At 38.1% G+C, this 27329-nt stretch overlaps 1 protein-coding gene across 6 annotated transcripts in view; it reads right to left on the bottom strand.

Annotated features, from left to right (window-relative positions):
* Positions 1-27329, bottom strand: part of daam2 (dishevelled associated activator of morphogenesis 2) — a 116376-nt gene that overhangs the window by 41702 nt on the left and 47345 nt on the right. For all 6 annotated transcript variants that reach the window (XR_007035041.1, XM_047344988.1, XM_047344987.1 and 3 more), the window contains exons 3-5: positions 25172-25261; positions 14144-14218; positions 7472-7566 (exon numbers count right to left, since the gene is read on the bottom strand). Coding sequence is in view for 5 of the 6 variants with exons in the window: in XM_047344988.1 (XP_047200944.1) it covers positions 7472-7566; positions 14144-14218; positions 25172-25261 (260 nt within the window). In the remaining variant the exon portion in view is untranslated. The remainder of the gene's footprint in view (positions 1-7471; positions 7567-14143; positions 14219-25171; positions 25262-27329) is intronic.

Raw genomic sequence — 27329 nt, 5'->3', positions numbered from 1 at the left:
AACTAAAGAGTGTCGCCATGACCGGTTAGCGGTTATGTATAATTCATTCACTGAGAAAATATCTAATTTGCAGTTTCTGAGAAGCAGATCACTGATCAGCTTCTCAGAAACTGTTTATTATCACGTACATAAATATATCAATAAATTCCAAATAATAATGTGATAAACATAAGTGCATATCACTCATCTTTACTCCATTATGTTGAATGAAGGTTAAAAAAAGGTCTGCATTATAGGTGACACCATTTTACTTCCAACTACTAACTCAAATTAACATTGTGTGGAAGAAAATTGTTAATCTCATTATCTAATGAGTTATGTTTTCTTTTCTTTGACATTTCTATTGTTCTTAAAATAGACAAAAACCTAAAACCAAGCACCACTAACCACAAGTCAGATTAGTAAGGTGAGGAGAGGAGACTTTTTCTATCCTCAACTACAGAAACATAAAAAATGTACCAGAGGATTGACCAAAGATCATATTGGGTATTTTTACACTTTTGTAATTACAGACATTAGGGTTTCAAGATATGGTCTATTTTGCAACACTGCTTTGGTTCTGCTTGTCGGTTATGTTACAATATAAATGTTTTGTGGTGTAAATAGTCATCTGGTGATGAAGTGATGAGGTACAAAAAGCTTCAGCAGAGAGTCCACTGGAACCGATATGAAACTGTTGAGGTTTGAGTTGTTATAGATGGACACAGGCACACAAACTCTCCTACACATCATAAATCCTGTCTGAGTCTCCACACACAAAGAGTGCTCATCGCTTTCTACTCAAGATAGTACACAGACACTACTTATAAGTACATCACAGAGACCCACTAATTACAGAAAAATTAGCACATGCTACACTGCATTACCTGACTGGTAAAGATTCAACATTACGACAACAACCATCAAACTTATGACTTTTTGCCTTATTTGCCTCATTTGACTTTGTGACTGAAGTGTTTTCTTTCTCTTTAAAGAGGCAATGTGTAAGATTCAGCGACATCTAGTGGCAACTCTGCAGACTGCCACCAACTATGAGTTTTTACCCAAACCTGGTAGTTGTCAACTTTTTGAACTTTTGTGAGTACAATGCTATATAAAATATTAGAACATCTTGAACATTCTCACATTTTGTCACACTCCAACCATAAACTTCAATTTGGGATTTTATGAGACAGACCAACACAAACTAGTGCATATTGTAGAAGGAGAATATTTCTTTTATTATTATTTACAATTAAAAACCTGTTAACACATAAAGTGCGGCATGGATTTATTCGTACTTAGCTCACATGAACTGATTCCTTGTAGAACCAGCTTTTGCTACATGTACAGCTGCAAGTCATTTGCAGGTATCTAAAAGGTATATAAAGCTGTACCAGCTTTGCACATCTAGAAACTGATTTTTTACCCATCTTTCTTTGTAAAATGGCCCAGGCTCAGTCTTTTGAGTGAGAGAATGAGTGAACAGCAATTTTCTAATTTTGCCAAAGATTCTCTATTCTGGATGTTGACTGGACCTATTTAACACACTGAACCATTAAATTGTAACTCTGACTGTATGTTTTGGTCCATTGTCCTGTTTGATGGTGAACTATCACTCCAGTCTCAAGTATTTTAATGCTTGCAACAGGTTTTCCTCTAGGATTTTCCTGATAATAGCTTATCCAACCTATCATTTCTATAAACTCTGACAAGATTCCCTGTCTGTGCAGAATAAAAATCTCCTTTCAGAATGATTGCGCCACTACCGTGTATCACTGCGAAGATGGTACATGCAGGGTGTTGTACAGTGCCACACCTGGCATTTTTCATGAAAGCCAAAACATTTAATTTTGGTCTCATCTGGCCAGAGCACTTTCATCCACATATGTCCCATATCCCCCTACATGACTATTTACTAATTGGGTGGCATCTGTTGGGAATTGGTTGCACTTTTGATTAGGGGTATTAGATTAAAGGAGAAAATATGTTTTAATGCATTATTTTCCTTCCATCTCAGAATTATGTACAACTTTTGGTCCTTCACAAAAACACACTGGAACAAATTCTGGAATACCGCATTGCATATCTGCTAATATACAAAGCCAAATGTCACACACTGGAAGTGTCAGAGTTATTAATTCATGTGACTACATAACATGTCAGATCACAGTATAAGCCATTTCAGTATTGTCTCTATTCTGTGCATGTTAAGCAGTAACAGCAAAGACTCCATCTATCTTTGACTGTAACCCTCCACCTGGCTCTAATCTATGTTTAAACTCCCCTTTCACTGCTCTGTATCACTGTGAGATAAATCAGACATTTAAGAGAAGCAAACACATCTTTGTCTCAAATGATCTTTAAAGATGTAATGCTCTGCTCTGCCACTGACACATACTGGGTAATGTGAAAACAGAAATTTAACTCCCATTTAAGCAGAACTTTTCGAGATCTGACTGTTCTGAATAATAATATATGCTTGTGTTGGTAGCAGATCATCTAAAGGGTTATTGACTCAGGAGCAGTTGAATAGACTGCATAAGGGGCTCAAGTCAACATTTCTATTAGAAGAGATTTGCAAAAACAGTCTCCAGACAGGCATCTTGGGAAGCACTGCGATGTTCTACTGAAATTGGTCTTGGACTGCAGATCATTATGGGTCACATCGGCCTCATTGACCTGCAAGGAAGCTTGGCTTTCTGCCCTCCTGGAATAATGTTACAACCAAATGGCAGCAATTGAGAAATGTAATGTCTTAGATGCAAGAATGCACACACAGATGCTTTCTGTAGAACCACAAATATCAGCACAGATGTGGATATTTAGCTCGAGAGGTCAACAGTTACGCAACAGTTTCGACATGCACACTTAGCATGCTACAAATATTCAAATATTTGGAAGATGAATTAAAGTACAACGCAGACTGTGTATTTACCACACGACCACAGAGTTTGTATGTGCCGTTTAGCCCTCACATGCCTGAGTTTAGATTTAGCTTTTTGTGGGTAAATAGACAAGCCCAACTTCATTTGATGGATTATAAACAATATAGAACTGACAGATAGAGGAAAATTTGATGTGCTACAAATTTTTAGGATGCCTCTATTTGTCTGTCCAGAATGACATTTGATGAATAACTTGAAATATTAATTGTAGCATCACTCAGTATAAACCCTCCTGATGGCTTCTATTTACTTTGGCTCGTCAAGGTCCACTTGTAATGCCGCAAAGCGGCGTCTTTCTGTTTTATGTGTTGCAACAAATTTGTTGGGATCCAATTTTCTTACTTGACGTCACCTATAAGAAAAGGTCACAAATTGTGCCGAATAATAGGCCAAAAGTTTTATAGGCATCAAAAACATATTATACAATATTTCACTGAATTGATGCTAGAAATGTGACTATCATCATTTACAGGTAATGGAGAAATACTAGCAATAAAATGATTTATGGGATTTAGGTTTGGATGAAGTTATTTGGATGTTGAGAGTGAAACTGTCATTAAAATGAAACAATCTCAAAGTGGATTCTCAAGACTTGTGTTCCAGATAAATGCGCCTGTTCTAATTTTAGGCTCTGCAAACAAAATGCTTATGAGATACTTGCACATTAAGAAACTACAAGTTGAAGCTGGAACAATGAAACAAATCCACACCTTGTGCAACACAAAAAAAGATGAAACATGTCACCTTGCAATACAAAGTGCAACACCAATGGATGGATCATTGACAATGTGTTCTTTTAGTGCCTTCTGCCTGGCACCCTGCATACCCAGCATGTGTTTAGCTCCTGCGGCCCTGCAAAACAAGCTGATGGTAACAAGGCCCCCTCTTCACAGCCAGGCCCAGCTGCCTCTGGAAAGATGCCAGAAGGAAAAAGAGAGGGAGACAACTTAAGGCAGGCATGAATCAAAGCCGCACACAGACAGGCACAACCATGTCTCACAAGAGTTGGACAGAAAGACAGCATGACGACCCACCAAGGGCGCAGAGAAACAACCCATAAAGTTGGCGACAAGCTCAGATTTCTGCCCGACCTTTAAGCTTGGAACCATCTTTTTTCCTTTAAATGCTCACTTGTCTCGAATTTGACAAAGGCAGGAATTAACTTGCTGCCCCAGTTTTTCCCCAGACACCCATATTCTGGGGGGCACACCTGGAACCCACATCACGTTTACAGTAGTAAGAAACATCTGCGGGTTAATGGGCCATAACTCGTCCTGAGAAGAACAGCACTGGTGCAGGTGCATCACTAAAGAGCGTTCAGTGAGCCGTTACAGTTTGATGAGGTAAATTATCTGAATAAAATACAAGTAAACACCAGAAGGAGACACAGGAATACGAACAGAGATCCAAAGATGTTGGAAAAACAAACAAAAAAATAAAATAAAACATTATAATGACATGGAGATTATGCAATATTATACAATGCTCAGCTCTGCTTATAATATACTCATAAGAGTGCATTTTCTTTCCAAGCACCCCAAAAGAAGAACACATTTTACATTGTTGCACTAAAATTATAGTATTTAGTATTTATAAAGGCACTGCAAAAATATTGCTCCAAGTTTTAAGTTGAAAGAAAGTTCTACATTTAAAGTGTTTTCTTTCTCGTAAATCAAACTGATCAGGATACAGATTTTAGGTGTTGAAGAGCAATCTGATGAAATGCAAAACACTGTAAAGTTAATAGAAATTACACAAGGTCCACGTTTGAACTGCTTCAGCCCTGCCACAGTGTGATCTGCATCTCAATGATCCTCTTGTTAGGTAAGGGGACAGAGTTAGCGAGGACAGGATAGCAGATAAATTCTGTCACTCGGATCGAATTTAAAGAGCAAAGAGGTTGCAATAAAAGGCAGTGATTGTTTAAAATATTCTTGTTAAACGAGAAACCGCAATGGAAACATGAGCTGTCATCATTGCTTTGCATGAAAAACAGTCCACAGGCAAGATTATTGCCACACGACTGCAACCAAATCAGCCATTTATCAAATAATACAGAAATTTGACAAGAGATGTTGAATTGCTGTGAAGAAAGCTTCGGGGCACCTACGAAAGTCCATGAAAGACTAACAAGTGCCAGGACAATCCCTCTGCTCTCACAATGAGGAAAAGGCTTTTGGAGGCTGGTCTAGTGTTAAGAAGAACAACAAATAGGTAACTTCAAGAAAACCCATCAAAGACAGACTGACATTCTGCAGGAGGTGGCAAGATTGGCCTGCAGAGGCCTGTGGTAAGGTTATTTTCTCCAATGTCTTTTAACACTGATACAAACAGGGGTTTCTGAAGAAGAAAATGTGACCATTACCAAGAGTCCTGTGTCATACCAACAGAGGAGCTTCCTTGGAGCTGTATGTGTGATGCTGGATCTCAAGATCCCCAACAGGGTGGGCTCAGTCACTATTTTGCCTAAAACTGATAAAAATCATTAAAGGTCATGATCAAACCATCATCCAGCAAGCAACTCTGCTCAATCATCTCAATCATCTAGGAGCACTTTGGGGATAAAAGTGCTGTTTTGTAAAAAACTAACTTCCTGTGGGACTCACAAATTCTGGCCACAACTTAATAGTTTTCTAGAAAAGAAGATGATATGTCTCAATTTGATCCTTCCAGTTAAACAGACACAGAATAAAAAAAATGCATCAACATTTGGCTTTTTCCTTATTTGCAGATAAAGGGATCAAATCAAAAATATAGATTTCCAGATTACCATTACATCATTTCACTGAATTTAGGTTAGGATGGGTTTGCTAAATAAAAATCTTGATTTATGTTTTAAAATTGATTTGAAAGGTGAACTGGCATCAAATACTAACAGGAGAGTTGAGTGTTTATTTCCTCCTGATAGGCTCTGACCGATCAGTGAAAATGTTTATTTTCCTGTTCTTTAAATTATTCAAAATGAAAATCTTCCACTACTTTTTTCTTGATAGCAACATAAAACAACATGTTCAGGGACATTTGCTTTGAAACATAAATGGGGATAATCTTGTAAATCCTTTATTTTCTGTAGGATTGGCAAACTACTATCTCCATCAATGAACTAGCAAAAGATGATCCCTTTATGTTAAATTTTGTTAAGTTTAATTGTTGCATTAAATAAAATTTACGTAAATTGATTTGGATCCATAGCCTAAAAAAAACCCATACATCCATTACTGAGTTCAAAAGCCCAATCAGCAAGCTTAATAATTCAGAAGAGGAGAACACAAAATGGTTGAAGAGACAGATTGACTGTTTAGATGACAAACAGGCCAACTTAATGACATTTTAGGATAAAAGACGGCTGATTATTTCTCAGCATCTGTCGCTGGTTATTTCATTAGGCTGGTAAACAAACAGCGCATGTGGACACATGTGCAGAGCAGACAGCCTCATCAGCATGGCTGCTTCCCATTACCTGCACATAGCTAAGATAATTGGAAATAACTGCAAAGCAGACAGAGCAAAGAAGAAAGGAGGCCAACAAAAGTAAACTGAGACAATGAAGGTAGAATTTAAAGAGATCTGGGATGAAAATGTGTCATCTTTCCTGTCCGGTAGAATTAGCTGTAATTTCCTATATGCAAAAACAGAACCAACCAAATTTGGTGAATCACCAGCAACAAGTCAGTTAATTTACATTACAGGTGTCAAACTCAAGTCCTCAAGAGCTGGTGTCCATAAACTTTTAAATGTAAATCTGGTTCAACACACCCTAATCAAGTAATTATGTAATTAGAGGGGCAACATAGAACTTGCCTGCATGCTTAGAAGGTGATTCACTCATTTGATAAAGTTGTGTGGACTATGGCTGGTGCCTCGAGGATGGGAGTTTGACACTACTGATGTATATGGTGCCATTTCAGAGCAAAATTAACCTCAAGGCCTGAAAAAAAGCAAATGGGCCCGTGTGCAGTTGGAGCACAAACCCAAGCAGGTTTACATGCACTTGACCTACAAACACAAAACCCAGATGTGACCCAGACTTCAATGCTGCACAGAGTTTTTGCCACTCTGTAGAGTCAGTCTATCACTTTATATCTCCCCATGAAAAAACTCAGCCCCACTTTGGTTCAGACCACCACATCATAAGAGTGGCTGATAGATGGATGTAAAGGTCTGCAGACTGCAAGAGGAGGGCAGTTTGTATTACTGAGACGTCCCATGTCCTTGAATGGCTCTTTGTGTTGAAGTGTGAGGCCCAACAGCTGCCGATGACCATGTCAGGGGAGGAAAAAGTTAAACTGCAGTGCTAAAAATACCTCTAATTGGTTGTATTTCAGTTGGAAGTAATTAAATGGAGATAATTCCAAATGACAAGAGGCGCTATTATTGTAAAGCAAATCTTTCCAGTAGTATGTTACATTATTAGCTGTAATTAGTTTGTGGGATATTACCTCAGCAAGTCAAATGGTAGGAATGCATGACTTGAATGAGAGCCATGTAATGCGGAGTTTCTGGCACTCTGCAGCTCAGAAAAACTCCAGACGATGAGGACTTACCTCATTGGCTGAGTTCGGAGTGCTGTCTTCAGATCTTCCACCACTTTGTTCCGCATTTCCATTTCCTCTTCATCGAAAGCAAACAATGTCTGCATCTGCAAGTATAACAAGGAATTCAGATGATTGTGGATTACAGTTTGACAAACTATTCAATATTGCAGTATATAACTGCAGTCCACAAGGAAACACCTCAGAGAGTTTTTAAAAACAATTTTTTTTTCCACCAAAACTCCACTTGCGTGAGGATAAGACGTGCAAACGCAGAAAACAATCTTTGCAAATTATCCTCGTTAGTATGAACAGGCCCTGATGGTCTCAAGCTGTGTAGGAAGCTACAAAGCAGATGCTAACATTGGTGCTGTAGCAGCTAACTGTTTGCCAAATATGGTACCCTCACAGTGCTTGTAAATTAATCATATCTTATTTGCCTCTCTGTCTGCATCTTTTCTCCATTGTGTACCCAAAACCCCACCACACAAATGATTTGGTGTAGGACTGCTTTTGTAACAAAGCGTTGTCGGACATATTGATGAGCAGTTTTTATAAGCTGACTATGTCACCACATAAAGCAAAAACCCAAGAACTGTGTGCTTTTTTACTTTAAATTAAAAGCCCCAAAGACTAATACAGATTGCCATGTTTTCACCTTCTTATCCAGGGCCCATACTAATAGATTAGACTTTCTTCACTCGAACAGTCACACACAGCAACTTGAAAGCACTTAATGAAAAATAATTTTGTCCAGAAATATTGTGCAATTTTTAATATCTTGACACCTAAGGTGCAATCTCGTTAATACCCTACTATGTTAACTTTTTTCAGTGACTTTTATTTAAAGAGAAAATAAACAACATGTCAAAAAATGTCAAGCAGGAAACTAGCTCTAATAATGCTAGCAACAAATAGAGCAAATAATGAAGAAGCACTTGAACCAGTGTTAGTGTTAATGCATCTCTGCATCACTTAAAAGGTTTTGTCTGTAACATCAAAGAGCTGCTGTGCTCCCGTTAGGCACGGCTTCTGTTCAGCCTCTCAGGGCTTTTTCCATGGCTGCTCACTGCCAAACTGTGTTTGTTTCCGCATTGGAGTCAGCTTGCCATAGCACTGCAGGCTCAAAAAAAGATATCCTCTTTTCTGGTCCGTTAACAGGGCATCCAGGTTGAAGTTGGGTTCTGAAATTCTACAGCATTAAACTACAGTCTATTAAAGTTAACTCAAGCTCAACAGTATGTTTGACTACTCTACAATGTCTCTACTTTGTACAGTAGAGTCAGTGCATATTTAAAAACGGTACAGTCAAAACATTTATCAAGTTGACTTACTTTCTGCAGACAGTCCAGAAACCCTGAAGAGGCTGTTCTCTGAGCCAGCACTCCATGTCAGACAGTCTAGCCAAAAGCCTCCTTCTTACATCTGCTATTTGTAAGCTCATTCATACCTGTGGCCAACATCCTCACAAGGATACCATTAGTGCCTGTTGGTAAACCAGCAGATGGTAATTCCCAGAGACTTTATTATAGGAAATGGAGCCCAGAGCCAGAGCTTTGCCTTAGAGCTACTCATCAGTGCATTGTTACCCGACTGATTGGTGCTGCTCTTCTAAAACTGAATTGGGACCACATGGGTCACTGAAGTGCCAATTAAAAATATGGTTTCACTGTAAAAGGGACCAATGAGAAAATGATTGTGTTTAACAACAAAAAAAATAACATTAGAAAAAAATATTAAACAAATTAACCAGTAAAATGGACACATCACTGAATTCCTTTCAGAGAAAATGCTAAAAAATGTTAAACATCAAATGTCATTTTTTTAGGTGTAGATTTAAAGTTATAATGCTGTTTTCGAGATGCATATATTTTTTGAAGATCACTTTTATAACATTTAGAATAATCTGTTTGTAGGAATCCATACATAATATTCATACCACTGCCTCTAAGGTAATGATTTTGTTTTTTAAGAGCAATCATAGTTCTTTAGTAGACTTAAGGAATTTAGTTGTTTGTGAACTCTTCATTGTTGACCATAAATATAAAAACAATAGTTGGTTACTAAACTCTGAAAAGTGTATTCACTAATAGCACACATTTGCATAGTCTTTAAATACTGTAAGTAAAGTTATTAAAGTATAATACCAGACAGGATTTTTATGATGGGAATACCTGAATGTACACCTGAGATCACAAGTGATGTGGCCCATCTACAAAAATGAGATAGACTAATGATTCAAATAAAAAATACCTGGAGATTATACCACTGTGTAAATCTGTGTAAATCTTTCTTTATACCAACAACAAGGACAAATTTTCTTGCACAAAAAAATATTTAAGATGTTGTTTTCCAAGGTCATTCTTCAGAAATTCTTCACAAACAAAGTCATGTAGCATGATTACTATTGTGGCATTTATTGAATTGGTAATAAAAGCCAAAGTGTAAACAAAGATCGATTGCACTGAAACATAAATCAGGTAAACCAGTATTTGTTTGCAGACGTATTGTCCAAATGGCCAAAGGGGAACAGTTTATGAGAAGATCTGAAGTCTTCTGTTATGCAGTTAATGTAATTTATTTTTGTAATTACAATTATTATGGTGTAATTATTAGATTCCTGCTGGTATTTAGTCTGGTTCATTAAGCTGCAGCCATGTCATAGCTGAGTGATTTGTCTAATCCCAGGTAACAGTTTATAATCTTTTCTTTCTCCAGACCTTGTTTGGGAGTTACTTATCCCATCACTAGGTTAGAAACACCAGGGCTACAGTTATTGCTGCCAGAGTCACAAGTACATTTGAGGTATAACCGTATGGTCAGTAAACAACCTCTAAGCTCTGACATGAGTTTATGAATGAATGTCAAGATGCTGGTCGTAAGGCAATCTCTTAGGCGGATGAAGCCAGAGTGAGATCATCCAATAACTCAGCTACTGTAGAAGGTTTGTCCTCTGTGAGCCTGATTGCAAGCCAAGATATGAAGTCATGGATCTGCTGTGTGGGGTTAGGAGCTCCAAGTGGAAGAACAAGGAGGTCTACAAATAAGGATGAAAAACTGTTTGGAGATTGGAAGGATGAATAACGGAGCCTAAAGGAAAGATTTGAACAAATGAGTGTTTGTCCAAATCTGGCATTAAAAAAAATATCTGAACAGAATCATAAGATTGTAATCTTAATACAAGCTAAACTATAAACTGTTTGTTTGCAGTGTCTAAATCCTATCCCCGATATAAGAGTAATGACTTTTACACTATTACAACCAAGCCTGTGGGGCGTTAAAATGACTGGGGTCTCATGCAGAATCAGTTGACCCTTTTTTGACTTCCCTTCTGTAAGGTCACAGAAGATTGATTTAAATTGATTTACGTGTCTATCAATCAAAGCTTTTGTTTACTGTTTTTTTTTTAAATCATATATTTAATAGTTAAAGTGGCTAACCTGGACACAGTTTAAGAGTTTGTTACACTGATGAAATAATTAGAGAGAAATCCCATCTCTACAGCAGGTTTTGTATGAATGATTTGTACAAACTGTTTTGCAGCACGGGAAAGACTGAAACATAACTCTGACAGTGTGTCTGATGACAGCGTGTCTGACACCTAATAGCACAGAAGGCACTGCTGCGGTGTTGATTTTTTAGTCCTTGGCAGCTTACAAATCAGAAGTTATCTCTGGGCTCAGCTTGCAATGCAGTGCAGTTTATTATAGTGTGGGTGCTGCCGGACCCAAACAGTAAAAACTGTTCACCCAGATTCTGAGAGTAAGCTTCAGTAATGGAAATGTAGCAGCTCAATTTATCTATGCCAAGTGAAGGGAGTAAACAAAAAATGTTATCAGAATGCAAAACTAAACAGCTGCAACATGTGTTTCCCAAAGAAAAATGCAAGCTGTCCTTGTACAGATTTCTTCTGTTTTTGCTTTTTTGCTACCGTTTTATATTTCTTATCAAACAAATTTAAATATCAGACCACGATAAACCTGAATAACTATGAATAGATTTAATTAAGCCAAAAAAGCAGTTTGAACCAATCTAGCCCTATGTGAAAGGGTAATTACCCCCCCGAACCTAATGACTAGTTGTCCCACCAAAGGCAGCAATAACTGCATAACATTTGTGATAAATGGAAATAATGTTATTATTTTGATCTGCAGGAAAACGTGGCCCATTCTTTGCAGAATCGTTTTTCATGGTTGGAACATGAGCTGCCTATTTAAGACCATCCCACATTAAGGAAATCCGATTTAACTCTAGACTTTGACTGGGCAACTCAAAATGGTTCATTTTAAAACAAGGGGTGATAAATCTTTTAGAGCATTGGCCGCCAGGCTGTTGCAGGCCTTGCTTTCATCTTTGCACTTTCTTAATTCTAGCGAATGTTTTAAGAAGGAGCTAAAGACTAGACTGGCTTTTAACTAGATTTGGGCCATATGATTCTTTCATGTTTTTTTTTTTTGTATGCCATTTTACACTTTTAAGAACTTTTGTGTTTGTATGTTTATGTTGTCATTTTATTTTAAAGCACTTTGTGTCTTTTAACCTGTGAAGGGAGCTATATGAATTAAGCTACTTACTAGAAATTTGGGCTTCTTGGAATCTTGGACTTGCTTGTCTGTTTTGGATCACGGTCCTCCTACATAAAGACAAGTGCGCTTGAGGTCCAATTTTGTCTGATCAGTCAACAGATTTTGTTTGGCTCTAAAGTCTTATAAATCATTAAGATGTCTTAAGATATACATAGATTCCTGTTTTGCCCGGTCACTTTCTTATTGTTGAATTATGAACATTAACCTTAGTTGAGGCAAGTGGGCTGCAGTGTCTTTGACATATGTCAATGACAGTTCTTTAATTTTATTAGATTAGGGCATGATGTGTTGCTTTTTGACCCTACTTCATGTTATGAGACAGGTTCAAACTTTGATGTGGCTAGCAAAATTAACCTCAACTGTTTAAAAATGTGGTCATTTATTGTTAATTCATGATTTTACAAAGAGGGGCAGTGGCTTTTCCACATACAACCAGGTGTGTTTGAATGCTTTCCCCCCCATTCACCTTGAAAGGGTTTATTAGGGGGAAAAATGGGGAAAAAAAGAAGAAAAAATGGGTTTTATTTTTACACAAGTTATCTTTGTCCAATTATAAAATGTGATGATCTGAAATATTTAAGTGCTATATCACTACTTAATTATTTATATTGAACATCATAAATCATGACAGTTAGCTGATCTATAACTTTGAAAGACTCACATTGCTCATCTCAAGTTCATGCTTACATGTCGACCTCTTATGATATCATGTTTTATGACTCCCGAACATTTTTGGAGCCAACAAGTCGTCCACATAAGGACTCCAGGCCTGAGGTCAATGGCACTAAAGGGTCACTGGTCGACTGAATCAAATAACGCAAATTCCCAATAAGCGCACATGTTAAATGACAGTGAGCTCACATGAGATGAAAGGTTTGTGATGGTGTCAAGCTGTTTTCACTGGCAGCTATACTGGTCAGAAAATAATGAATATTGTCATCTTGGCGCTGACAGTTATTTTCACTCAGTGAACTGCTGAGTGTCTAAATGGTCTGTTTGTCATCACAGTGTGTGTGTGAATGCAGGGGTCAAAAAGAAGGAATGTGGTCATGTGAGGATAATCAGCAGTCAGCAGGGACACGATAAAATATTCGCCCTGAGAGACGTCTGAGAAAGAATGGCTGAGAGACCAGTGACCTCTCAGGAGGAGAGTGCTTGGATTAGGTGGGGTATAATAAAAAAGGCATGCAAAGTCAGGGTAAAAAGAAAGCACACCCTCTGTCAATACTAGAATTTGATTTGAACAAGACATGATAAAAATGGGATTCTAAAATAATTTAAATCCACTCATAAGTGTACAACATCACACAAAAGAGCCCACCAAGTCATTAATTAAAAAAAGATGAAGCCAAAATAGGAAAGATGCATGTAAAAAAAAAAGTAAGTACACTCCATGATTCAACAGCTTGTAGAACAACCTCCTCTCACATAATTATGGAGAAATTTTGGACCACTCCCTTCAAATGCTCTTTCAATTCATTGAGGTTTACAGACCATTGTTAAGGCCTGGACTTTGACTGGGCCATTGCAGCACCTTGATTCCTTTCTCCAAGAGCAATACCGTGGTAAGTTTCCTGATGTGTTCTGGATTGTTGTGTTGCTGTGTTTGGACCAGCTTCAGCTGTCGTATACATGGCCTCCAATTTCTCTCTTGAATATTTTGGTATAGAGACATGTTCAAGACCAACTTGACATTGTTTCAGAGCTTTTCTGATTCATTCAGAACTTTCCAACCCTACGTATTACAAACAAGCAGCAACAGCTTCTCCAAGGTCATTCCTGCTGTCTCTCCACATTGGCATTGTGTTATTCCTGCTTTTACAAAGGTGGCCATGCTGATGATCAACAGGTAATCACGTATATTTACCAGAACCTGGCTGCTTTGTTCACTTTTAGATCCTGTTTAACCTGTTGTGCGGTTTTTACATGCAGATTTACATTATTTTAGAACCTGGAGACCACTTGATTATGTTCTTATACACGAAACCCCAGATTTGAAGAAGAGTGTACTCTCCTTTTTAACAATGCTGTATGTGCAAGCTAAAATAGAGGGTCTAAACTTTTTACACAAAAAGGGACAAGAACAAGTTTAACTTACAGCAGCCATGGAGTTAATGCGGTCTATGTAGTAGTCGGGCCAGCTGGTGGCAAGCTTGTTGGGGTCCTCTTGCTCCTAAACAGAAAGAAACAGAATTAAACATTTTTAAATGTTTCTGTGCCGCCACGATTTAACAGGAAAACTGTTAAACGTTGAAACATTTGTTGTCCCAGCTCAGGTCACAATCAAGTTCCTATCGCATTCAGCATGACGAAAAGTATAAGCCAACATTTGTGCTCTATTCCTGGCTCAGAATTTCAGCCAGCATGTCTTACAGGCTAAAGCAACATGATTTGACAGCTACTAGAGACACTTTTAGGAAGATGAATATGAATATTCACGGTCCAAACAGGTCATTTCGGTTTTTTTATATTTGCTCGTCCAAAAGCAATAATCATGTTAGTGGTTTTAGTTTTTTAAACCGGGGCGCCTTTAATTAAACTAACCAGTATTTAGAGGAATCCTAAGCAATAAATAAACTATCAATACAAATTATTACCCCTTTGAGCTATTTTCCTTCTAAAAAGAAAGAGCTGCCTGAGGAAAGCTAAACAATAGCTATTTCAGCCAGTGATGAATTTGCTCCATCTAATGCGGGCAAGCTTGATGCCACAAGCAGCCCTGACCTTGTTCCTCAGTCACACCTCACCCTGTTTGACCCAGGCTTGAAGCTTCAATGTTGGACAAATATTTTTCCAAAAAAACAGCATCACAAAGACCAAAGAACACTAAGACAGATCGGGATAAAGTTGTGGAGAAATTTAATTACATAAAATCCCAGTAAAAGACATTAAGGCTTGTGGTCATATTGAGAAAAATGTGAAAACTTTCTAGAAGTATTAATACTCTTGCAAAGCCTGAATATCAAAGATTATTTTCCAGATACAAACATTAGGATTTTGCAAACAAATCTATTTGTTTTCTGTAGATGTGATGAGGAAAGCTGGACTGTGACTGATTTCTGCTTTATAAACAGTTTGTTGTTCTCTTGTTTTCTCATTTATTGTGTGCTAATACTCTTTAAATGACCACTAGATAAATGACACAAATCAAAACTTCAGCATGCCCCAGTCATTTCTTGATATTTTTCAGCTAAAATCACAACAGAGACAGGAACCCTTTTAGGGAGGTTTGGGTAAAAACAACAGCAGTTTAATTGGTGGGAAGTGCGTCTGACTATTTGTACTTTAACAACTTTATTTATTCTGAAAGTGTGTTTGTGCTGCAGCAAGAACCCATTTGCTCTGTAATCAAAATTAACAACTTAAAGTGCTGCTTCAATACTTGCATCAGGGCACCTCACAGCTAAAAGCAAATTAGCCTTTCTGCTGATCAAGTCGGTCAAAGTCCAAAATGAAACTTGGCTTAATTGATTTTCCCTGAGACATAACATCCTTTAATTGTCTACATTTAAAAGGGGGGATTTAAGTTTGGATATATAATGAGCAACAGAATCAGCAATTCCTCTGATTGTGGAAAACAGCTCCAGCTTTCCTGGACTCTGTACAAGTTTGGTCAATGTACATTTCAGTCCACATAATGACCATTGTTTCTGAATACTAGCACTTGGTGCCAGAAAGCCGGTTCAATCCTAAAGAGCTAAAAGGAAACAAAAACAATAAAACTCACTGTAATGCTAAGGCCCGTGATTTTCAAGCTGGCCCCGTCTTTCCCAATGCAGCGCTGACACGCTCAGGACGCAATGCCAGACAGATTCTAACGCTTAGATTAACAAGTCAGCTGCCCCTCTATGACCCTTCGGCCAAATTACAGCCACCCAAACATTTACTTTGGCGACTGCAAGTACTGTAATTTTCACCATGTTCCAGGACAAATTAAAAATGATGACAAGGTTTGTTTTAGGGGGTCCTAATCATATCAGTCTACACACTTCCTTTGTTTAAGCCCTTATAATGGAATAGTTAAGGGGTGAAATGGTACAGAGTCTGTTCTTGTGTGTTGCTGGCTCCATCAAACCATTCTGGAAAGTAATCACAGTTTATGACAGGTATTAGAGTTGTGTGATAAGAACTGAACAATGCTTGGAGCAAAAAACACCAACTTCAGCCTTTCGAAAGTAGATAGGAATTGTTTATATGTGCTTAGCACACAACAACCTACGTATTACCAGTATCAGCCAACATCTTCACAAGGTCTTTCGGTTTTGTTCTGGGGTTTATCTGCACATTTTACACCAAAACAGGTTCATCTATGGGACACAGAACTCATCTCCTTCCACACATTCCCATGGTGTTTATACTTGTGTATAATTGTTGAACAGATGAACGTGAAAACATTTAGGCATCTGGAATTGAAACTTGACACAAGGATGAACCACATTTGTGGAGGTCCGCCATTCTCTTCCTGATATCTTGGCTGATTTAATTCAAATCTCCCATGAAGGAAGCATTGTGTTTCTGGTGTTGTCTTAAGATACATCCACAGGTGTGTCTTTATTTAACTCTAATGTTGTAATTTATTCTATAAGAAGGTCACAAAGCAAACTAAATTACAGTACATTTTTGAATTTGAAGTAACTGAAGAAATATCTCATATTACTCCGGCATTTGATAAAAAAAATAAGAAAATGTAATGTAAGGCAGTGAGAACAAAAGGTTAGCTGTCTTTTTTTTTACAATGCAAGTAAAAATCAGTTTTCAGCTGGTTGTACAAATGTGAACTGCAGCTGATGTTCTTCCACAGGCTGAAAGGGTTTTGGTGCTTTAGGCTGCTGCAGTTTAGGGTCGACCCCGTCACTCTGCTGCAACAATTACACACTTTCACCACACATTCCTTATGTCTGCTAACATTAAATATGATTTACAGTGTGAGGCGCTGCAAAGAAAGACAGGAATCCCCAACAGCATATCAGGTATGTATATCTGTAAGGTGTTTCACTTATTACAACCATCTGCTGAGGAAAATATTGCGCCCCTGAAGACCTGAATACCAGGCAAACGCCAGCATGCAGGCATATTTCTCTGTCTGGCAGACTATTGTGTTTGCAGAGGCACCTGTTGAAAGAAAAGATGAAATAACATACTCCAGCTTCCCCGCTGTCATGTAACAAGCTGCCTTAAACATTATGAACCCCCTCAGAGGTTTCGCTGACAAATAATTGAGCTCACAGCCTGGAAGAATCTGTTGCATATATAGCTTTCAAGGCATGATTTCAGGAGCTATAGGAGGTGAGATTCCAACTGCTCAGCTGGCCACATTGAATAAAAAGAAGTTTGAAATGTGGAAAGATTTTACAGTTTGCCTGAAGGAAATGGTCTCACCTTTAGGTGATGACCAGCAAGTGAGTAAATTACAAATAAATAATATAATGCCCTGGACACCTCTAAAGGAGCACATAATCATACAGATTTTCTGAACAACAGTAAGTTTTCCAGCTTTGGAAGCCAACTAGACACAATCATTTGACTGTATAAAGGGCCAGCATTCTACATTAACTCTGAGAGACATGCTAACATGTTCCCAAGAGGGCTCCAATTTCGCTGTGGGATTGGACTGATTGCCTCCGATTCTGATACAGTGTTCTCAGAGAGGCCCGGAGGGGATTACAGAGGTAAAGTGGGGACCTTCAGAATAAGTTCTAAAATCCTGAGAACCCCAGCAAGAAAAAGGAAAAATGAATAAAATACGCAAGATATCGTGACATGTGCTACCTAAGGTTGGATATTGTTTTGCTAGAATAAGCAAATGATGATCTAATAATGATGTTGTCTAAATGCTCAGAGAGGTCCAAAACTGCACCCTGAAGACTGTAAATAACTTTCGAACCCTCATGAGAGGTCCACAATATTAAAGATACTAGAAAGAATCAGCAAGCAAACTTCCATTAATTTGAAATTTGTGATGAACCGATTAGGTTTTTCCTGGAGGATACAGAATTTCAATTTTCTTGGAAGTGCGACCTGCTGTTTTTAAATTTTCTTTTTGAGGAATATAACACACAAAAAGTAATCTTTGTTGCTGCTGCCTAAATGCAAATTAGGGATGTGCGATATTGGGAAAAACCTGCACTTGCAACATTACTGCTCAACAGTGCAATGACAAAAACCCAATTTTTTCTCACTCGCTTTACCATCATCACAATGTCCCATAACGATGGTAACCACCAGAGATCCACCACTCTCTGTGAGCCCTAGCATCCTGGCTGCTAAAATCTACCTCAGGTTTGGCCAGCAAGGCTGAGGAGAGTTCAGTCAACTGGTCAAAGATAAATTAGCATGCAGAATGTGAATGCAAAGCACCTGAAATGTTATAGTCTACCAAATACTAGAAAATATTAGATTTTTACTAAACTCAAGTCCAAATAATATTCTGTTTGGTGCATTAATACTGAAAGGTAATAGAGAATATTTATTTTTGTTTTGCAGAAAAAGGGAGTAAATCTGCCTTGACAAGTTAGAGTATTTGACAATACATAAATCATTTTTATTTCTTAACTATACTTTATAAAAAAAAAAAAAACATGATCATGCATCTTTAAAATTTTGTCCATAATAAACAAATCTGAAAATTTGTGATACAGGTTATAATCGAAGAATTTACTTGCAGAGGACATAGAAAGGTTAACACTATGTATGAGACAGATTATTGAATATTAAGTTGTTAAGAATGTCAAAGTCCTGTGTTTTTATCTAAATAAGAAAGGATGAGATAAACAAAAGACCGAATGAAAAACTGGTATTTGTATGACTGTCCAATCCAAGGAGCATAGAACCATAAAAACAATCTCGATGGTCCAGAGGAACTTTGAAGGAAAATGAGAGAAATAGAGGGCAATGATTTTCATGAAAGAGGTATAAGATATATAAACTATACACATTATACACATCATATTTCTGTGTCCCCCTGTAATGGAGATTAGGGGCTCCATCCCTATAAGTGATTATTGATATTATATTTATTTATAGAACAAATGCTGTTTGTTTAGTTTTATTTCAGTTATAGTGATATTTAGTTAAAAAATTATTTCAGGCAGAAGGACTGGCCATCCTTCTTTGACAGGGGGAATGTGGGGAAATGTCAGGTTAGTGGTTGAGTCTTACCTTTGGTTGTGTCTCCTTGGTAGCATGGAGCATACCATTGTCAACTAAGAGGGGAGGTGCTCTTCAGAGTTAGATTAAGTTAAATTAAATTTTTGATTGATTGTAGATTAGTTTAGTCTAATGATTTGCATGCATGTAAATGTGTATTGGTACCATTTATTGTTTGTTCGGTGGGGTGAATTATTGCGGTATATTATTTCTTGTTTTATTTTGTCACCCCTTCAGCTGGTATGAGTGGTGGAACTACCTTAAGGTAGAAAGCCGGCTTCTTTGTTCACGGTGTGAGTAGAAAAATGTGACCTGCAGTTTCAAATAAAAGCCATCTCAACTGCATTCTGTGGCCTCGCCTCTTTCCCACACGCAGAACGATCCGCCGATGGGATGATGACACCCCCCGTTTAGATATATTTTTCATTTTCCTCCTGTTCAGTAATATATTATGATATGAATCATAAAATAAAGAAAATGGGATGCATTATATTCTTAACTAAAGCTAGAAGCTACAATTTCTCCAAATTCTCTGCTCAAAATGTCACCTCAATATGTTCCTGTCTGTGGAAAGAGGGTAATCCTGACTTTCCAAGGTGTCCACAGGGGACATTTATCCCCTGAAATAAGCAGGTCTTACCCTACGATGAAGAAAATGGACAGTATATTGAATCCCTAAAGATTGTGTTACACCTACCATTTATTTATTTTCTTTTTGTTTTTACAGATACAATTATATAATTTTGCAACGGATCACAGTGAGTGCTGGGATAAAACCCATGCGCCTGATAATTGAAGACATGAGCTGCTGTAGTTTTCAGAGATTTGTAGCTCTGTGCTGTAGTAACAGTCAGCTTGTGTTATGTAATGGCATTCCTGATGGGCATTTGAGATGTAGGATAATGTGAGGTATGCTTCTGGGCCGTATTCAGGAAATTAAAAGGAAATTTAGAAATTTTTTTTTTAGAACTTGTGTATCTTTAACCCACAAAAATAAAACAAAATGTACTCACTTTGAACTAAATAAATATTGTGTTTGGAAATGTAATAAAACTGCATCTGTTAAAAAAAAAAAAAAAAGTCATGTGCCTGTATTGCATGACAACAATATAAGTTCAACTTAGATACCAGATTTAAAAGAGACAATCCAATGCACGCTGGGTGTTGGAGGCCTCCATTGGTCTGGATACAAGCAGCAATTCAGGGCAGGATGGAGTTCTAAAACTGCTTTCTCCTCTTAGATGGCAAGTGAGCCTAAAGCTGCTTTAAGTTCTGGCAGATCAGCATTGGGTTGGAGCAGAGCTAGAATGATCTAACATATCTTTGATTGAGGATAGATCCAGGAGATCTGTATGAAAAGACTTCAGCTTGAGGCTTGATTCCCATTAAGTCTAAAAACACATGGGAAACTGGCTGATGACAGGAATCAATTGTTTTACAGCTTAATTGTCCCTGATTGGTGACCAATTGGTTAGAAACTAAAAAATAACTTTTTCTGACGAGTGTATGAGGCACAGTTTGATTGTCCTTTTTGGACATGAAAAGGAGACATGTGCCACAGGATGCTGACTTGTACCCGCCTCTCTGATGTTCTGTGGAATTACTGAAGGAACAACCTGGAACCAACTTCAGCAGAAAGTTGAACACAGTACAGCAAAAATGCTGTTTTAGGCATTTGAGTTTTTCAACCTCCTTCTCAATTGTTGTAACGCTTCTGAAAATTTCAGGCTAAAGTAAGGATCAAGTACAGGTCAAATCCCAAATCTGAGATTTCTGCATCTACACATGTGTGCAGACTGGCATCTTCTTAACTAGGATGCCAGGTCCTCAAGAGGGTTGTGACATGAAAACACTGGAATACCCATCTGCTTTAGTATACCAAAAATCCCAACCAGGAGTGACGAGAGGTCATACACTATTGAGTCTAAACACCACAGTTCTAGAAGTAATGGCATCCCTTCATAACGTTGACAGCATTGATTCTCTCCCTTCAGGGCTGACAAGTCATCCATGGTAACGAAGAACTAAGTACATGATAGGAAGTCACTCTTCATGAGTCCGTACTTCACCATCATGACATCACCTCTAATGCAGCTCTACTGTTACAGGCAGCCCATGCATAGGACAGTCAACACATAATCTGTGTGATGGAAATCGTTGAGAAAACACAATATAACAGGGCGTTATGAAGACTCATAAATCAAGATGTAAAGATGTAATCCTGTTTTGTCAACAATTCTTAATTACTGATGTACAGTATAATAAATTTAGATTGCTGTGATCTGTTTGAGCAACCTTAAACTTCACAAGCACACTCACAAAATCACTGGTTTCAATCTGGGCCCAGCACAACATGCATTTGCTCGCCCATGATAATTGCACAATAAGATTTTTTATCCAAACCAACAACTCAACACCTACCTAACTTTATTAAGTGCTGCTAATGCGGTCTTCTGAATCTGCAAGTTATGCTCTGTGTCAGCTGACCTTCACTCATGACTTTGCTGAAAATCTGGTGGTATGGCAACTGAGTGTAACACTATGACTGCAGTCCTGAAGACACCATTTTGATTAAAGGACCATTTATAGCCTTATTCCATGTGTATATTTTTGAGGAATGAATAATAAATTAGTAAATGCTTGCAACTGGGACGTTGGTTCTTGTATTTTTGGGAAGAACTTAAGCTTGCATTTTTAAACTATGCCTCTGGCAGCAAACAGGAAATTTCATATTTTAAAAATTTTAGTTACTTTTAGTTACTTTTTATTTATGGTTTAAACCACCCCTACGCTTTTTAGTGTTTAGTCAGGGACATGCTGTGTGATCATGGCCTGAAAACACAAGAGTGTGTGTTTGTGTGTCAGTGCAGCGCGACTAATGAGAATCAGGAGACCCTGTTTGGCTTCCTGTGCTGTACGATTATAAAGAGTTACTAGATGTTACATAATGTTCTCTACCTGCGGGCAACTCGATGCAAGTCATGCAAAAACAAGAATATACAGCCTCACAGGCACGAATGTGATACTCTCATATAAAGGCCAAACTGATGGCATCTCTATATTCGTATGAGGCGTGTGTGTATTTCATTCACTTACTAACAGAACCAAGTCTTAGGAGATGGTGTATTGGCTTATGCAAGACAAATGGTCAATAGTATAATGGTCGATACTCTCAATTACTGTTGGACCTTATTATAATCTACATATTTATATTTTTGATGTTTGAGTTTTTCAGTCTTGTTCAGATCGCAGTTTTTGTGACCCTTGCTGTAATCACTAGCATGTTTACTAATTTTACCAGTTTAGATGTATGGCAGCTTGATTTAGATCTCTGCAGCTACCTTAAAGCTAAAGCAATTATTCATTTATTCAAAGGTTCATGCACTGGAATGAGGTTTGTGGGATTCTGCTTGCAAGCTAACATTAATGACCAATTTTTGGTTGAGCTGTTTGCATTCATGTTACAAACTAAACAAATTATCACTCTCACAAGGTGCTGGGCGAAGCCCAGTTTAGAAACAATGGGTGTAATCTAATAAGACCAGCACTGGATACCTTGGACACCACGACTGTGTGGTATTTGAAAGGAAAAAAGTAAAGATGCGCCAAGAAATTGTCTGGTGATGGGAATTAGACATTTTTCAGCTTGTCCAGTCCTGACCGTTTTGCCCAGCATGGATCGCACTGACAACAACGCTTCGTGTGGAAGTTATTACTGAATAAAGGTGATTCAAAGGTAGACAATTAAGGCATCAATGAAATATATAAAGTCAAAGGAATCACAGAGATGTAAGATGCTATTTAAAGGAAAACTATTTTCTACAATATATTGAGATATTTCTGCCGTTCATTTGGGCTGCGGGGGAGTCGAAGAGAAAGCAAGAATGTTATCAGATAACAGGAAGGCTGAATAAATCACAGCAAAGTCACCTTATTTCTTCCGTTTGAGCTTTCAGTCTCTGTCTCTTATTTTATTTTAAGTTTATAATTATCTTTATTTTTATGTTTGGACAGAAGTTAAACTGAAACACTTGGTTTGATTCAAGCAGCAGTTTATGTAGTACTGCTGTAGTATAACAGGCTAAGTGGATAATTACTACAATAAGCCAGTGTTAAAACATTTCATTTGGTTATCTGGGAGAATATTTTTGCAGTTCTACACATCAACACATATTTAAAAGGGTTTATTTATTTTTAAAGATAAAAACTATTAGTTATTTCACATGAAAGCTCTGTTTAGGGAGCTCACTAGAATATGCCAAAATGAAGGTGGAATATGTTATTAGTTTTACTGTAAATGTGTTGTGCAGTTTGTTTTGCAGTGGGATAATGATAGATTTTCTTTGTTCCTACCTCAAAGAATTGTCTAACCACAACAAGTGGAGCCGTCTCTTCACTAGAGCAGACACGACAACCAGTGTTCATCTCTAACATGACCGTCCAAGGGAAACGCTGCTCTCTATTCAAATTGCTGTCATGTGTTCATTCTGTGCAACAGAGGGTACTACTGTGTGGTGCCCTTGAGTTATTTCTGCATAACCTGCAATGCTTTATTTTCCTTCCAACTGTATGCATGTTTATATTTTTTATGTTTGTCTGAGGCTGTGCATGTTAGGGAAATATTCATTCCTTCCTGACTGCACACACATACAAAAAGAATGATTTTTATCTGATATTGCACACCAGTTGTTTTTTTCCCTCTCTCTCTCATTCTCCATTACAATGGCTCTCTCCATGAATGAACGGTTTGTTTAGATTTTCCTCCTGCTTTCCGCTGTTCACTGTCACCCTGGTTTTGCTCTTTGTTTTCTGGCCTGGACACAAAACTTTGCAAAGGAAATGACTTCTGACTGGGAGAGATGGAGGAGGAATGACAAACTAATATATCCTAGCTATGAGCCCGGCTTAGATGCACATAGCTCCAAAGTGCCCAGGCTGCTGCCAAAACTTTGTTTCCACTACCTTTTGCTGCAGCACAGACAGTCCTCATAAAAGTCTGTGGCTGCCTTAGTGAGTTATTCAATAACTGATACATGAGTTTTATTGAACTCTACTGCAGGTTCGTGTGTACGAATGTGAATTTGGCCAAGAGTCCAATCCTCTTTGATGCAGTGCAGAGCATCCAAAGGCACAGTAGCTTATCATAGTGCGATAAAAGTTTAATAGTATTTTTCTTGTGTACTTCTGCTCATATTCCAGTTTCTACTTCACATTGACATCCCTCTAAACATCCCACAACTCTGCTGCTCAATTTTGTTTCATATATCCAGAACACATGAAGGTGCACACACAACGGTGCCAACGCACAAAAACAATGTATATGTTTATTCCCTTACAATAGCTTATCAGAGCATATCACAACAAGAGAATCTGAGCCTTGGAAAGTAGAACCTTGTCCTGTACCTAACCTAAAAAGCAACAAAGCAAAGAGACACAATGGATATTTACTAACAAGCAAGAGGGCTGTCCAAGAATTGTCATTCTACTTCAAGCACAATGCTGTTGCTTTAGATGTTCGCCCACAAAATGGGACCAGAGTTTTTGTGGAGAAGTAGATCGAAGGCAATTAAGATGTTTTCCTGCAAGGAAAGACATTGAAGATAGGGTGAAAGAAAACATTCTGCAGTTGTGCTGGTATGATCACAATTCCTTAGCAATTTGAGGAAAATGCTTGCTCAACGATGAGAGAGGGTTTGCAGCACAAATGGACTCTTAAATCCTGCCATAAACCCACTGCAGCTTGCAAAAATAAATTGCTGTAGTACGTGTACATGTTTACGTCAAAGAAGAAATTAAAAGCAGAAACGTGGGCCGGCTTTGTGGTTGAGCTAATACAAAACCGTAAGGGAATGCTTTTTTTTCCCCCTTCACCGAAGGTTGACATTAAGTTCTAAACTGTGGCTTCAGGCAGCCAGTCAACAGAAGGCCAGCCAGAGGATCAGAGCTGATGTATGATAAAGTACAACAGAGGCCAACTCACCTTCTTCTTGCTGCAGTAGATCTGCCATTTCTTCTCATCAGCCAGAGCAAACATGGCCTCTCTGTTCTTGTCAGTCAAGTCAAGTTCATCCTGCAACAACAACAGAAAAGAGAAGCTTAACCCACGACCTTCCTTTCTGTCTGTCACAAAGAAATGTGCATAAAACAATAATTAGAAAAATCTGTGGCACAGAAAAAGGAAGTACTGCCATGTATATTTAGTTTTCATTGAGACTTTCAAATGGTGATAGAATACATTTTAGAAAAGACAGATCAGTGGATCAGTTAAGTCGGGTTACTGGTGGTTTAACCCTTATGCCATTTTGTACTTTTGCAGTTTTCATTGTTTTATACCCAGCTATTTCATGTAAAAAAAAAAGGTTCCTTCTACCGCAGGACATTTTATTCTACAATGCTTCTATTCGTTCCTGCCAGGAATACCTTTCGTACCCGTTCGGACAGATCACAATTTTATGTATTTTTTGGTTCTCTACTCATAGTCTACTTTTAAAAAAGGTGGAAATATGACTTCTGTAAATAGTAGTTACCAGCATGAGGTCACTGAGGTGCTTTGGTGATCAGGGGGATCAATAGATCAGTTCATTGTCTATACCTGAGGCAACTGGCCCAAATGTTGTCTAGAACCAAAATAAATGAGAACAGAATCTAATGTAAAGTTTCTAGATAACAACATATATTCATTAGTCACAACTGTTCAGTTGTTTGTTAATGCCATTGGTCAATTAGGCAGTCACATAGCTGCAACTCAATGCATTTAGGTGGTGAAGCCAACTGACTGAAGTTCAAAGTGAATTCAGAAAAGGTAATAAAAAAAGATTCAAGTGACTTTGAACATTGCATGGAACTGCTGATATGCTGAAAAGTTTCACCAATTTTTGTGCTTAGAGAGAATGGTCAGGAAAACAGAGAAAATCCTGTGTCCTGGCAGTTAAGTGGATGTAAATGCCTTGTTAATGCCAGCAAAACTTGTTTTGAGATGATAGAAAGTCAACAGTAGCTCAAATAACCATCCATAACAACCAAGGAATGCAAAATGCTATTAGCCTGGATTTCAGCAGCAACATTCAGATGGTAGGATCAGAATTTGGTCTAAGTTCCGAAAAAAAAAAAAAACGGGGGCCCAACCCCATTCTGGTTGGGTGTACCTAATGAAGCGACCAGTGAACACAGACAACACCTCAAATTTAAGTCAGATTTGAGAATTTTGAATCACAATTGTTTTTCATAATTTCATAAAACTACAACAATTGTTGGCTACAAAATAGTTTGTTTACATGTATAAAACCGAAGCAGGAATGGTAGTAATGGCAATATGTAGAAATGAAATGGGGATAAGAATTGGCAAAGGGGTGAACTGACCCAGAGCCATCAGGTTTACACAGTGAGCTTTGATAGTCTGGTTGAGAACTGTCTCCACTCACTACAGAGGAGCGTTTTAAAATTCAGCCTGCTGCTTGGCTCAATTCTTCATGTTAGCACAAGGAGCCCCCTGCACCTTTTGAAATGCATATGAGGCCTGGAAATGAGTCTCTGCATGCCAGGGAGAAAAAGCAAAGTTTGAGAAACAAAATGGGATACATTGGACAAGACGGGAGTCAAATAACAGACGAACAGAGAAAGAGAGATGCATTAAAAAACAGCAAAGTGTGGATGTGGAAACCGATAGGACAAGAAGCACAATAAAAGAGGAGGATGCCTTTAGTGCTGAGGATTTGTCCTCAACTCAGACTAATCTCCTCATAATGGTCTTGCTACCATGACACCAGCCACAGTCCGCTGGCCTCCAAGAAAGCCCAGAATGAAGATGACCACTGGTGACAGAGGCGGGACCCCCTTTATTCCATCCAGAGTTTGTTTTCAACAACTCTGCTGGAAAGGGATGGCTGAGGCCGCCCAAATTCAGAGAATTTGACACTGTGAAGAATGACATCATCCCTGGCCCAGTCCTTTCAATGGGATAACCAGCAGAAGCATTGCTGTGGCTTTGGTAGAGAGGAAAATATCTGAGGGGTGTGAATTTAAAATAGGGTATAACACAGACAGAAACCACAAAGAAGCCTTAGAATCTTTAGTTAGAGCATTTTTCATTTTAACAGCAGGATTTAAGTATCTCACACCAAGATTAAAACAATCTAAGA

The sequence above is a fragment of the Girardinichthys multiradiatus genome, chromosome 19, assembly GCF_021462225.1.
Source record: "Girardinichthys multiradiatus isolate DD_20200921_A chromosome 19, DD_fGirMul_XY1, whole genome shotgun sequence".
Classification (NCBI taxonomy): domain Eukaryota; kingdom Metazoa; phylum Chordata; class Actinopteri; order Cyprinodontiformes; family Goodeidae; genus Girardinichthys; species Girardinichthys multiradiatus.
Note: the sequence above shows the minus strand (reverse complement) of the source record. Positions and strands in the feature narration are given on the sequence as shown.